This window comes from Manduca sexta, chromosome 19 (genome assembly GCF_014839805.1).
Source record: "Manduca sexta isolate Smith_Timp_Sample1 chromosome 19, JHU_Msex_v1.0, whole genome shotgun sequence".
Classification (NCBI taxonomy): Eukaryota; Metazoa; Arthropoda; class Insecta; order Lepidoptera; family Sphingidae; genus Manduca; species Manduca sexta.
The window spans coordinates 8,811,390-8,825,030 of NC_051133.1; the positions used below are offsets into that span (position 1 = coordinate 8,811,390).

At 33.1% G+C, this 13,641-nt stretch overlaps 1 protein-coding gene across 1 annotated transcript; it reads left to right on the top strand.

Moving 5' to 3' along the window:
• Positions 1–2,273: 2,273 nt before the first annotated feature.
• Positions 2,274–9,019, top strand: LOC115441966 (circadian clock-controlled protein daywake). Its single transcript, XM_030166901.2, has 5 exons — positions 2,274–2,411; positions 6,123–6,342; positions 6,592–6,722; positions 7,259–7,414; positions 8,053–9,019. The coding sequence occupies exons 1-5, from the start codon at positions 2,351–2,353 to the stop codon at positions 8,202–8,204; spliced, it is 720 nt and encodes a 239-aa protein (XP_030022761.2). The 5' UTR covers positions 2,274–2,350; the 3' UTR covers positions 8,205–9,019.
• The last annotated feature ends 4,622 nt before the right edge of the window (positions 9,020–13,641 follow it).

The following is a 13,641-nucleotide window of genomic DNA, read 5'->3' on the forward strand; positions in this document are numbered from 1 at the left end:
AAAGTATTATATTTTTACTGGGCTTATTCCCTAATTGCTGTTATATTTTAATTATTATAATTAATTGTTTATCGTTTTTTCACGAATTATTACCAGCTGCGCAAGAATTGAGCGTCAACCGAGACGATGACCGACGATATAAATTTTAGATCGTGGGACCAATTGGTTCAAGATTGTTAAAGTGGCTTTTTATAGGGGCACGGCAAAGTGACCCCTCTGAATCTGATGGTAAGTGGAGTTGGGTCCAATAAAATATCGACTGACGAGAAATGATTACTCCTCGACAGTCGCCACAATTATGATGGCCTGTAGGAACCAGATATACACAGGCTGATCCCAGAACGCGACACACTTACGTGGGCCGCCATGGCGGGTTTTAACATCTTGTGTACGCTGGTCGCCATCCGGGCGGATATCAAATATGTATATCCTATCACCAGCAAAAATGGCAAAGATGCTCAGCAGTGGGACTCTAGAGTTTGAGGCTGATGGTGATTATGGATATCTTAAGTCCAATCCAATGATAAACTATTAGATAATTATATCATCGCATTTTGTACTATAACTGTTATGGTGTTATACATGTGTAAATAATAAATAAAATAACTAAATTATTTCACTGAAGGTATCAATATGGTCAGTCGTTGTATCAATGCATTTCTGTAAATGTAAAGTTAGAATGTTGTACAAACCATTTCTTTTTCTTTTTTACCAAAGCTAACCGACGTGAAAAAGGACTTGATTAATATTATATATCTTTTAATTATCAAAAAATATATAAAATAGCGTTGTCTGCTGCTGTCACCGAACACATACTCGTATTTGAAAAAAAAGTATCAATAATTTTCTGCAGATTTTGTGAAAATTTTAACTCGTCATAGCTCAGTCATTTAAAATTAAACTAAAATTCTGACTACACATTTGTAATATTTTACCTCTTCTACATACTCCATTTTTTTTTTTGGTAAGTAATTATAAACTTGCTGCATTATTTTTTTATCTGGACATATAGGTACCTTATCTCCTTAATATTTATATAAATATTTCAGGTAAATAAAAAATAAAAATAAACTATTCCACTCCTCCGGTGTTGCAGAAGTAATTTTAAAATTAACCTACGGCAATTAAATTTAAAAAAATTAACCTAATTTTCTTAAATTTAATAGCCGTAGCTTGGACTTAGCACTTGGGTATCTCAAAATATTTTTTTGCATCACATTACACGATTAACCTTGGAAAAACTACATATTAAGCTTCAAGGATTATGGTCCGTAGAGTGCAGTACATGGAAAAAGTATTGTTGGTAATAAAATTATGTCTTCATATTATTACTATCTGTGCATGAACGATGAGGCAAAGGACAAAATTAAAAGTCTGATAATTAATTTCAACTATGAACATGTTGTAGAGACATACTTACTTTTTTATTTTTATTTATTTATAGAGGATTGAATCTTTACAGATTATGCTGCTATCATTGTAGCATTAGCAAAAAAAAATTCATAAAGAAAGAAACACAGCTAACTGGAACCATTTCTTCGCTTTATACCTAAATTGACGAGTTTGTGTGTCCTGGCGATTTCCAAAGTAGGATTCGCCAGGACACTGTAGAGAGACTGTACTAATTATAATTTTGATAAATTCCTAACATTATACAAACGTACGCACACACAAAGGTGCTTTCGTTTAAGATTGGATAGGGGTAGGATTGTTCAACGCTAAAATACCGCAAAACATGATCATTGTGTAGCTTTTGTCACATAGGCCGAAACGCCGTTTTATTTTGCCCCGCCTGTGAACATGTCGCACTCTTAATAAAATAATGACCTATTTCAAAATTGATAATTTGTGGCAGTCGTCGGAAAACTGATTTTTGTTTACTACCTTTTGTTTGAAGTTGCTATAAAATTGAGCTTATTAAAGATAGGTTAAAAATGAAACCTATAGCGTGGAGAAAAAAAAGGGAAAACTAAAAGTTCGCAAATAGAAATTGTTTCTTTGACAATTCTCACAAATTGGCAATTTTGGAATGGGTCATTATTTTACTAAGAGTGCGATGTGTGCTATGAGCATTGAAATTAAAAAAGTTACCTGCTATATACTTACAGCCTAGAGTGGGCATCTCCGTTATAGATAATTATGTACTTCGCTATAATTTGGATAAATAAATGTTTTAATCAATATAATAAAAAAATACAATTATATAGCTATTTTACCTGCACCTACCTAACTATACCTTGACATCGCACAATGCCACTAAGCAGTTTATATATAGTGTAGCCACAAGGCTACTGACGAATTAAACAGTTGACGAGCTTACGATCGGTGCGGGCATCGAACGCGTTCAAAAATGACAATTTTAATTCGTGAATTTTGTTTTTTATTACAATTATCGATAATTTACTGTGCGCGTAAGTTTTTTTTTATGTTTTTTTTGGTAATGATTGTGTTGATTGCAGTGTTAGATTATTCTGTTGTTAAATACGAATAGGTATAGTAAAAGTAATACAAGATGTATGCAATATTAGTGATAACTATTTCAATTATTTTAAATCATAACATAATTATTTTAATTGGGGTAGCAATTAGATGTAGAAGACAAAAACATTTCCTGTACTTACATACATGTTTTCGGAATCATTATTAGCTGCCCATATAATGTATTTTATGAACTACCCACATAGAATTATTATTTGAAAATAACAATTTGTGAATAATAAAAACGAAAATGTTTATTGAAAAAAGATTTTATATTAAGTACCAAGATATGTTTTTAACAATTGTCTCATTTTTAGTCGTATATCTTTTTTAGAAAAAACATTTATATTCAGAAATAGAATCTCTTTTATGGATTAATGATTTTTTATAAAATTATTTTATTAATTATAGAAATAATAAAAGGGTTTTAGTCGGTATTTCCGAGTTATATTTTTTATAAACATACCTACTTAATTTATAAAACAATTATTGATTTTTACCAACGCGGATATTTGCGCTTTAGTGTCAACATTAATTAACCTTCAAAACTCAACAAACATGTGTAAACATAAAAAAATGTTTACTCTTTAATTTTACTTGGTGTAGCTTAGTAAGTATTTAGTAGGTAGATACTAAACTGTGTTCCGGCATAGCATAAATCCGTGAGCGGTGCACGCATTTTTTGCCACCATGCGGACCGCCCGACTCGTTTATTAGGCCTATTTAGGCAATTATAAACTAAGATTTCTCTTAGTTGTGTTTTAGTTAGTGTTTTAGTTTATGGAATATAATAATCGCTCCCTTAATAAAATAATGACCTTTTCCAAAATTGTTAATTTGTGGGAATCAAAGAATTTGTGTTTGCGACTTTTTCTTTTAAGTTGCTATAAAAGTGAACTTATTAAAGATAGGTCAGAAATGAAAACTAAAGCATGAAAAAATAAAGATCGCCAACAGAAATTAGGTTTTAGACGATTCCAATAAACTTACAATTTTGAGAGAGCGATAATATCTTTTAAGTTATAACTATAGCAATCATTCAATTGAAAAATGGTGTTAAATATAAAACTGCGCTTACAATGCTGATTTCCTTGAATTCTGTTGGTTAACATTTCATTTGTAAAAAAAAACAAGAAAAAAAATAATTGTTTATATTTGAATTTTCTGATCAAGTGAATATTTCTTAATGCGATATTATATTTTGAGCTTTATAATATTTTGAGTATAATTTCGAAGCGAAAGTCGGCTTACATTTACGATCCCAATAATTTACGTGTGTTTGCTAAAACAAACTTATTAGTTATTCATCGAGTTAATTGTGGATATATGTTAGTTTAAGTATGATTAGTTTTAGTTCGTGGTTGCGTTTGCTCCAACTTTAATGGGGTACCTTCAGGGTGCTAAGATAATTATTTGCAGTGTATCCCATCGCATAGTTAGTATGTTTATTTTGTTGGAATTTCAATCTGATATCAAACAATAACTTTCTTTACTAAACTTATGAGATAAATATAGAAATTTATTTAATAAGGTATAGGAACAATTTTTTTATAATATTTCTTTGCTCTGGGATTATGGAATGGTCCAGTATCGATTTTCGGAGCGAACATACCTACTAAGTTCAGAATATGACGCCAAAGAATACAGAGTCCTATCTAGGGTGATTCACGAGGCTATTGAAATTAAACATCCAAATTTCAATAGAAGAGAAGCTTGGTCAAGCCTGGGATCCTGTTCTATATATACTTAAATGGGAACCCAAAAGACCGACTACCGGACTTTAAGATACTGTAAGCTCATTTAGCTCATTCTACGGAAAATTAATTAGATCCGGCCGTCAACAGCTAAAAATGTTGAAAAATTTAATTATTTATAATATTGGTAGATATTTTAATTTTGTCTTTGCTGTAAAATCTTTGATACGTCGAGAGAAAACTATAATATAAAAACCGCGATAAAATACGAAAAATAGTTTTATTTCAAAATTATCTGTTTAAAGTGTAGAAGGATATGTCGTTGGACGATCGACAAAATGAAATAGCGTCTTCCTCATTCATGACGAGGTGCCGTACGAATTGACTACGGATTTGATTTCGATGACCTTATCGTACAATCTTTATAAGCATAGCTGTCAATTTCGAGGAAGGAAAACTCGACATCAATCGTTAGGCAATACCTAGGTCATAAATCGATTACATAATTGACGTTTCTAGGATTCTGTCAATGCCTGTCTGTTAGAGTGAGGTCGTGTTGATTCTAATGCAGGTTGGAGACCGTAAACATATACACACACATCATGCATTATTCCCCGAAGGGGTATGCAGAGGCGCAACCAGGGCACCCAATTTTAGCCAAATGTCTTCCGTCCCATGATGTGATAGGTTACCGAGGCAATGCGCTTCGTGCAGACCGTAAACTAAGCTAAAATTTAGCTTATCTTTCATGTCTGAGAAGATTACGATTAACGCTCTGCACACAAGTATGATAAAAAATGTCAGCTATGCGAGCTAAGCTATATTAGCTAACATTTCGGTGTCGCATAGGTATAAATGAGTCTTTAGGAAAATGAATTCTCCATATACTATAAGAATGCCCTATTGTTTACACGTCTATCAACACATAAACCTTTTAAATCAAATGCATATAGACGTGATGCGCCTGCCAGTATCACCAACTTAGAAGTTGGTATTACAAGCACGTACGCACTTGACCATAACAGGTTTTGGACGACCCTGACCAAGGAATGAGGCATCCTTAACTTATGCCGGCCTAGTATTTTACTCATGAAATCAGGTGATTTTAGTTTTGCAATTATCGCAACCTGTCACCTGCTACTATGCGTTCTTTTATCGTTTAAAAAAAATTAACAAAGGCCCATGATAGGTTACGTATAGAGAAATCGCCGACTTTACTCACAGATTTTTGTTTGTACTATAGAACCCTTAAAATAAGCCATGGGTCAAAAGTTAGCCAAAAGTAGGTACGTAATACATACAAAAATAATTATTTTAAGATACGATATACTTCCATTTGTTGGTAATACAACTACACTTATGGTATATAATTTCTTCCTTAAAACTTAAGCTACATGTGATTAATTATGTAATTAAAATAATTATACGTAATACATACTTGGTTAGTGTCATAAAATGAGTTTTTAATAGCACTAGACAAATCTCGCTAACCATAATATATTAACATATATTAAAATCTTAACAATTAATTAATCATTATACCATTAAAAAGGGCAATCTTTCTGTAAAAGATCTAAAGACCAATCATCAGTTCATTTATATAAAATAAATTAAAGAACTTTACATACATCGCTATATTTTTCTACATAATGTCTGTTAAAATGTCAAAGCTAGTCGTCTAGTAAAATATCTGATAATAATTAAAGAGGTATCAGTCTTAAGGAATACTCGATATTATTTAAAAACGCTATCATATAATTAATTTGGCGATTTTAGAAAAATTATTCAACCAATATACAACCCGAAAAGTTCATAACCGAATTAGCTGAATTATCTATCATCTACCGCTCGATCAATGATCATGATTATTTGCCTACAATATTTTTGGATCTTAATAAAATTGTCCAATTGCTGTAGCGGATAATAAATTTAAAGATTTTTAAATTACAGTTCCACCGATCCAGAAATGTAATCTATCTGATGAGAATTGTATGAAAAGTGCTGCACAAACTTTCGTGCCGACAATAGTTGAAGGAATCGCGGAACTTGGGACAGAAGTACTTGACGTGATGCACGTGGATTTGATCAAAGTAAACCTTGCAGGACTCAAATTAACGATGCGTGATGCTGAAATAAAAGGATTGAAAAAATCGGTGATAGAGAAAATAAGGTAAATATTATAGTTTTTATTTCTACCTAGATACGACACTTGGTTTGAATAAATGCTAGGGATTTTTGCGAAAATTCTTATTACTCGTGATTGGTAGGTATATTTCAAAATGAGACTAAGATGGAGCTCTTAATTTGAATTCAGAAAATCTTATTTTTTGCCCCAAGGACACGAAATTACACGAACAATAAATTGATACTATGTATAGAAGTTAGAACATCATATTAATATACCCTTGTCTATTTCCAGCATTGACATGGCCAAAAAAGAATTGCAGTTGGTATACCACATGGACATTGCGTTAAAATCAAAATACAAGGCCGCAGGAAGGCTGCTTATTCTACCAATCAGCGGTGATGGAGATGCAACTATTAAGCTAAGTAAGTTTATATGAGAAATGAGATCTTTAGTAATTGTATTGAAGAAACGGTAGATGATACCATTTCCACTCTCGCACTCGGTACTACAGCACCTACATTTCTACATTGTAGAGAAGGTAGGAAGAGCTGCAATGAATAACAGATTGCCAAGAATTAAAGTCAGTAGTGCCATTATAACCGAAATTCACGTTGAACTTCTAACTCAGAATTTTAAAATCGAAGCTATGCCATACGATGTATAATGCGATCCAGATAAAGGTTAGGTAGATCTAAAAACGTAATATGAATTTTATTTGTTAATAGTCTTAGTAATTGTTAATGCAAATAATCAATTATGTATGTTACCTGATGTTCCATTTTAAATTACCTGCTTATAGTGATAACGGCATGAATAGTCTATTTTGAGATGTTTAGAACATTTGTATGAAATCGTAATGTTTTCATTTCTATATTCATTTTGTTTGGATTCTCGAACGTGTATTATTGTACTATAACGTTTAAACAGACAAAATATTAATTGTATTTATGCTTTTCAGAAAATCTCCAAATCCAAGCGACATACCCGTTCGTAATAGTACAGAATGCTGATGGTAAAGACACAATTGAGTTGAAGAGTTACAAATACAACTACAAAGTAAAGGATAACGCTCATTTCCACCTCACTAACCTGTTCAATGGGAACAAACAACTGAGTTAGTACCACTTTTATCATTTTTAATTGATTGAACTGCCGCTGCCTCTGATTTTTTAAGTAACAAAATTAGATAGATTTCTAAACAAAAAATATAACCTACAAGTATGGTAAGAACATATTTTTTGTCCAAAAAGCGCAGTGTATTATATTAATTACAAAACTATGCACGCAATAGGTAACTAAAAATCATTTTTTGCTAAACCTCATTTTATTTTATTAAATCGAAAATAATAATATCATCACTGTATTTTATAATATCCCACTGTTGGGTACAGGCTTCATCTACCACTGTGAAGGTTTAACCTTAGTCCATCACGCTGTCCTAGAACCATATAATTTACATGTATTTATATATCTTGGAGTGTTTAGCTGAACATTAAAATATTAATTTCTTGTTAAATATTAATAACCTGTTATTCGATAATTTGTAGGTTGGTAGGTACATTTTGCCATAACTGGATCCAATTCATCTTTTACGCTGTTCAATTACCATATTCGCCACATAATTTATTTATTGTCTTGCCGTAATTTCAGCTATATAATTCCTTAAGAAATAATCAAATTAACACAATTATATTAAAACAAATTACAAACATCGTTAATTAACCAAATTGTTATTTCATGTTGTTATTTCAGGCGACGTAATGCTCAATTTCATGAATCAAAACTGGAAGACGCTTACTGACGAATTTGGAACACCTGTTTTAGATCAACCGCAACAGAGAATATTTAATGCGATAAGGGATTATTTGAAGGCGCAACCGTTAGAAGAAATAGCTATCGTATAATTCACTTTATTAATAAATGATTTAGTCTTAAAGATCTCGATAGAGATGTGCTTACCAAGGATTTATACTTTAAGTTGGTTTAAGCTGTGAAAGAATACAATAGTTTTAAAGTTTTATGATGTATTATTGTGATGACAGAAATTAAGACACACAAGTGATCATGTTAGAGTTGTATTACAATTAATTGATGTTTACAAATTTAATTATTTGTTGGAATTTCAGTCATAAATGTTACTCATCAGATAAATTACTCCAATTCCAATTTGTTGTGATTGGCTATATCATTTACAATCAATGACAAATTACAAAGACATTAAACAGTGTAGTTAGTTATAGACCGGACATCAAGAGCAAATTTTTGCTCCAAAAGTTATTACCAATTAGTAATAAGAATGATAAGCATCGATAAAATGGTAATAAGTCGCTGTCTTGTTTGAAATGTCCGTGTAAAAAGATGTCATAGCCTACTAAAATATTAATACAAATTAATACAGAAAATATGCTAATATGCGCATTGAGTAACTATTGCATGAGCGCAAAATTTTTGTATGACAATCTTCCCAATGTCTGCTTTATGTAATCTTAGAACTCTGATTATTATTATGACCTTTTTATCTAGAATAAAGACTAATTGGTGTTGAGTTGAAGTAGTGAAAGGCAGGTGTTCGTAAAAAAAAATTAAATGAAAATGGAAACAGGCCAGTACCGAATAATCAAAGACAAAACAGTGAAACATAGTATAGTAGTAGTAGTACTTACTTTTAGAAATAATATTTTTTAAAGAATAATGATAATAAAATGCTATTAGAAGTGAATGAATTTTTATTAACTTACATTATGTTAACAAGTTTCGAAGTTTGACGAAGTTGTGGAGTTAGCCGCCTGGTGATTGTCGAATGATCTTACAACAAACCGACGTGAAATATATGACTTCGGTTGAACAGAATTATATAATTATAAAATTAATTCATCAAGATTAAAAATAGGTACATTTTTAACGTACATGTAGGGTATTAATATGTTTTTAGTTTCTACGTACTTATAAGTATGTAACTATACATATTAGCCTACATATAGATAGTTTGTATGTAGTTTCTACTACAGACATAGAAAATTAGCAGACAACACAGAATCTGGCATAAATAACAACTTAACTTTAATTTGTGCAGTCACTAAGAAAACTGACCGTTTTCTTAACTGACCGTAATTTAATTTATATTCTGAGTTACTTATATGTGGTTTCTTTTTTTTTTGTTATTATTGGCTCTTACACATAGGCACACGACGCCTTTTATCCTGATAGGCAGAAGCGTAAGTGTTGCACCCTCATTCCGCCGTGTGTATTTCGTCCCACTATGTGATGGGGGCGAGCCTATCGCCATATCGGGCACAATTCCAGACTCCGGGCTGATACTGAATAGAAAAACCCAATATCACTGCTCGACTCGGGAATCGAACCCTGGGTCTCAACACTGCAATCGTACTGTTATACAACTACGTCACCGAGGCAGGAACCTCGTTGATAGTTTCCCTATGAAATAAAAAAATTACAACCCAATTCTTTTATTCATTAAGTATTAAAGATAGATGTTTACCCAAGCACTGTCCTAGCTTCACTACTCGATGTCTTTACTACGTGCCATTTTCGACCTTGAGTATTAGGGGTTACAGTACATACACACTTAGCAGGTGTGAGGGCAGGATAGTCCCAAAGACAGAAGGAATAAATCACAACAAAATACAGAAAAATGTACTGTACACGCTACCGTTACCACTACCGCTAAATCAATGTCTATTTTATAATAACCCCTTTTATGGACTTCTTTGACACTCAATTTATTATTTAACGTCAACTATAAACTGTTTACAACCATGTTTATTGTGACGTATGACGTATTAACATGGATATAATAGTCTTTTATAAATGACCTGTGTTTAAAAGTAGTTAAGTTGTTAATGATGGCCTTTATTGGGGGTAAGGCCTTGAAAAAGTAATTCTAAGGAGACTGGTAGAATGTTTTGTGACAGTATTTGTTTAGGTATATTTTTGCTTAGGTATGTAAGTGTGTAATGTGTATGTAAGTGGATTTATTCTATGTCGAGTTTGCAGTTGTACAATTTCCTATTATTGCTTTGTATGACGAGACGAGCTTGCCGTTCACCTGACGATAAGCGATACGCCCGCCTATAAACAGTAGAAACAATATCCAACACCTTGAATTACAAAGCATTGTTTGGTATTCCACTGCTCTCGCCATTCTGAGACATGAGATGTTTTTTTTTTTTTTTTTTTTTTTTTTATTTTGGATTACCAACAATTGTTACATTAAAACATTTACAAAAGGATTATACAAATGTAAATCAAGCTAAATGCACAACCACACTAAGGTTATCACAGCATGCATGTTAAGTCTATTATGTCTAGTAGTTACACTGGCTACAATGTCCTTCACACCGGAACACAACAGTGACTACACACTGCTGCTTGGCGACAGAAATAGACATTGCGGTGGTAGGTACCTACCCACGCGGACTCTCACATACGAGAGACCTACCACCAATATGTACACTAGTAAGATTCTTGATGAAAGACAGTAGAATATGAATTGCCGGATTGGCTTGGGATATTCATAATTTTTCGAGGAGAATATTGACGCCTCGGTAACTACAACTTCTTCAAACATTGGCTATCCCGTGACCAGGTTTTTTCGAATAGAAAAATCTATTAATATTCTTGATCCGACTCGGGGAAAACAGCATTTGTTGGTAAAGCTGCTGACATGACAGATAAATATTAGTTTAGTTAGATATTTGACATTATTTTTAATAGAAAATCCGCAATTAGCATAATAGATGAATAATAAAAAATCCAAAAAGCATTTTTTTTTCATTTTTTACCATGTTTATAAAGTACTAGCTGACCCGACAGACGTTGTTTGTGTCTTAACTATGAATTTGTAGCACGCATTCTGTCAATTGCTGAAATTAACTTTTCTTAAATTTTCTAACGTTCCGCTCAACTTCCTTAATTTTTTCTTTCATAAGATCCTTCTCCTGACAATAACAAGCACAACAATAAAAAATAGTTAAATCGGTCCAGCCGTTCACGCATGATGTAATGACCAAGAGAAATACAAGATTCATTTTTATATATATAGATTATAAAGAAAATTTCCAATATTAATTATATTTTTAATATAATGAATAAGGTTCAATGCAGTGGCGTGTCATGTAGCTCTTTAGAGCAGTGCAACCTTTTGGGTATCCGCTTAGTTTAATGTAGGCATGAGCAAGAAAGGCCCTAAAAGCCCAGGGGAGCCCTCGGGCTTTACGGCCCTTCTTGCTCATCACTGATATAGTTAATACAGCTGAGGATACGCCCCTTTTTAACACGAAGAAATCCATTTATGAGTTTCTGCTGGACCGTCCGTGAATCGTCCTACCGGCTAAAACCCCGCCATTCGACTCTCTCCCTAATATCAAAGGTCGCGGGGTGCGCAAGTGCATGCAACCGCAATCCTCGCAGAAGTCAGCTCTTGGGCAGAGCCTCTCGCCATCCAAGAAATGACGCCCCTGATTACATGCTTGTTATGAACTGTCAAAATATGTTTAGTAGGCAATCAGCGCCGAGGTGATTCACTTACCCGTTTGTAAAATTGCCATAAAACACCAAATTTTTTCCCAAGTAATGTTTAGAATCACGTTTATAATGACACTTATTCCGAGAACAAAACAATTTTTCGTCTTAACATGGTTATATTCTCTTAAACGCGTTGGGTTTTAATAATTAATAGGTGTTGCATGCGGCTTCGCCTGCGTGAAAAATCTTTCTCGTGATAATAGACCAACTGTCAGTACAGGTTATAGAGCGTATAGGGTCCTTTTGACATTGTATTGTCAATGAAACCACATATACGTCTTTACCACGCGACGAATTCGCTTAGAGTAGAAGAAGTTATATTAGGACGTATACAATTAAAACGACTTATTATTGATATTTTGTTTAAAACTAATACTTATTTAATTTTATATCTACGGTTCCAGTAATTTATATTGAAGTATTATTTTAAGAAGAATTTTATGTGATTTAATTTAGGAAAACAACGTTAAAATGGTCCTGTATACATCAAGGATATAGTCTATGTATGTTTAATGTAATACAAATCTCTAAGTCCTTGAAGGATGACTGCCTCGGCGGCATAGTTATATTGCGTACACGGTACGTCTATTGTGCTGGAGTCTTGGATTCATATCCCGGGTGGGGCTTTATAGGTTTTTCTACTGAGCATCAGCTCGGTGTCTGGGAATATGCCCAGTAAATGATAATACGCCTACTGCCTACATGGTAATTAACATAGCTGGCCTAACTTGGGTGTTCCATTTATGCCTACCCTTGACAAGGAAAGAAGGCGTTAAGCTATATACATATGTAAATATCTTAAGAAGTACAGAGTTACAACTAAAAAATTCAAACATCCAAACATGTTCGCAAACTCGCTTGCGGATCCGCCAGTGTGAAAATTTTTTTTTAATCAATATTTTCTCGGGCTGAAAACCCATAGCATTCAGGAGTAATGTAGATTTCTATTAGTGTAAGAATTTTCGAATTTGGATCAGTAGTTACAGAAATAAGCCTCTACACTAACAAACTTACAAACGTTTCCTCTTTGTGTTATAGATAGGTTACTTTTTTGTCTTTTTTTAATGTACTTTATGACTCACAGTTGCGGCCCCGCGAAATATTCTCTTTATAATATAAAGTTGGATACGTAATGATTATAATTGTTTACACAATTATAGTTTTTTGGTTTCATGGTTATCTAATCATTAAATAATGTCAACGTTTAGTATAAATAACTTGTAGTAGTCAACTTAAAACTTTGTAATATACAATTACATATTTTATTAATGCGAACCTATTTTATTGCAAAAATGAATAGAGTTTAAAAATAATGTGACGTTAACAAAATTATGTGGACGAATACACACACACACACAATATCACGCATTTATCCCCGAAGGGGTATGCAGAGGCGCAACCAAGGCACCCACTTTTCGCCAAGTGTGTTCCGTCCCATGACGTGATAGGGGGCGAGCCTATCGCCATATCGGGCACAAATTCCAGACTCCGGGCTGATACTGAGCAGAAAAACCCAAACATCACTTTGCCCGACCCGGGATTCGAACCCAGGACCTCAGAGCGCTATCTTACCGCGCATGCAGTACAACTACGCCACCGAGGCAGTCTTGTGGACGGATATTTTGATAATAAACGCTATTTATTCGTTTTTTTTTTTAATCTAAATACATCCACTTAGTATAAAAGTTTCTCTGACCTTTCTAATACAAATGGCAACTAATGATTCACTGAAGGTTCGTTAGCCGAAAGTGAGTTCGTTAGTTCCTAGTTAACAGACCGTACAAAATTTTGTCAACA

Excerpts from the sequence above, each read along its gene's own strand:
- LOC115441966 (XM_030166901.2), top strand. The coding sequence starts at position 2,351 with ATGACAATTTTAATTCGTGAATTTTGTTTTTTATTACAATTATCGATA. Across the intron at positions 6,343-6,591 it reads TCGGTGATAGAGAAAATAAG|CATTGACATGGCCAAAAAAG; the intron begins GTAAATATTATA and ends GTCTATTTCCAG. Across the intron at positions 6,723-7,258 it reads AGATGCAACTATTAAGCTAA|AAAATCTCCAAATCCAAGCG; the intron begins GTAAGTTTATAT and ends TATGCTTTTCAG.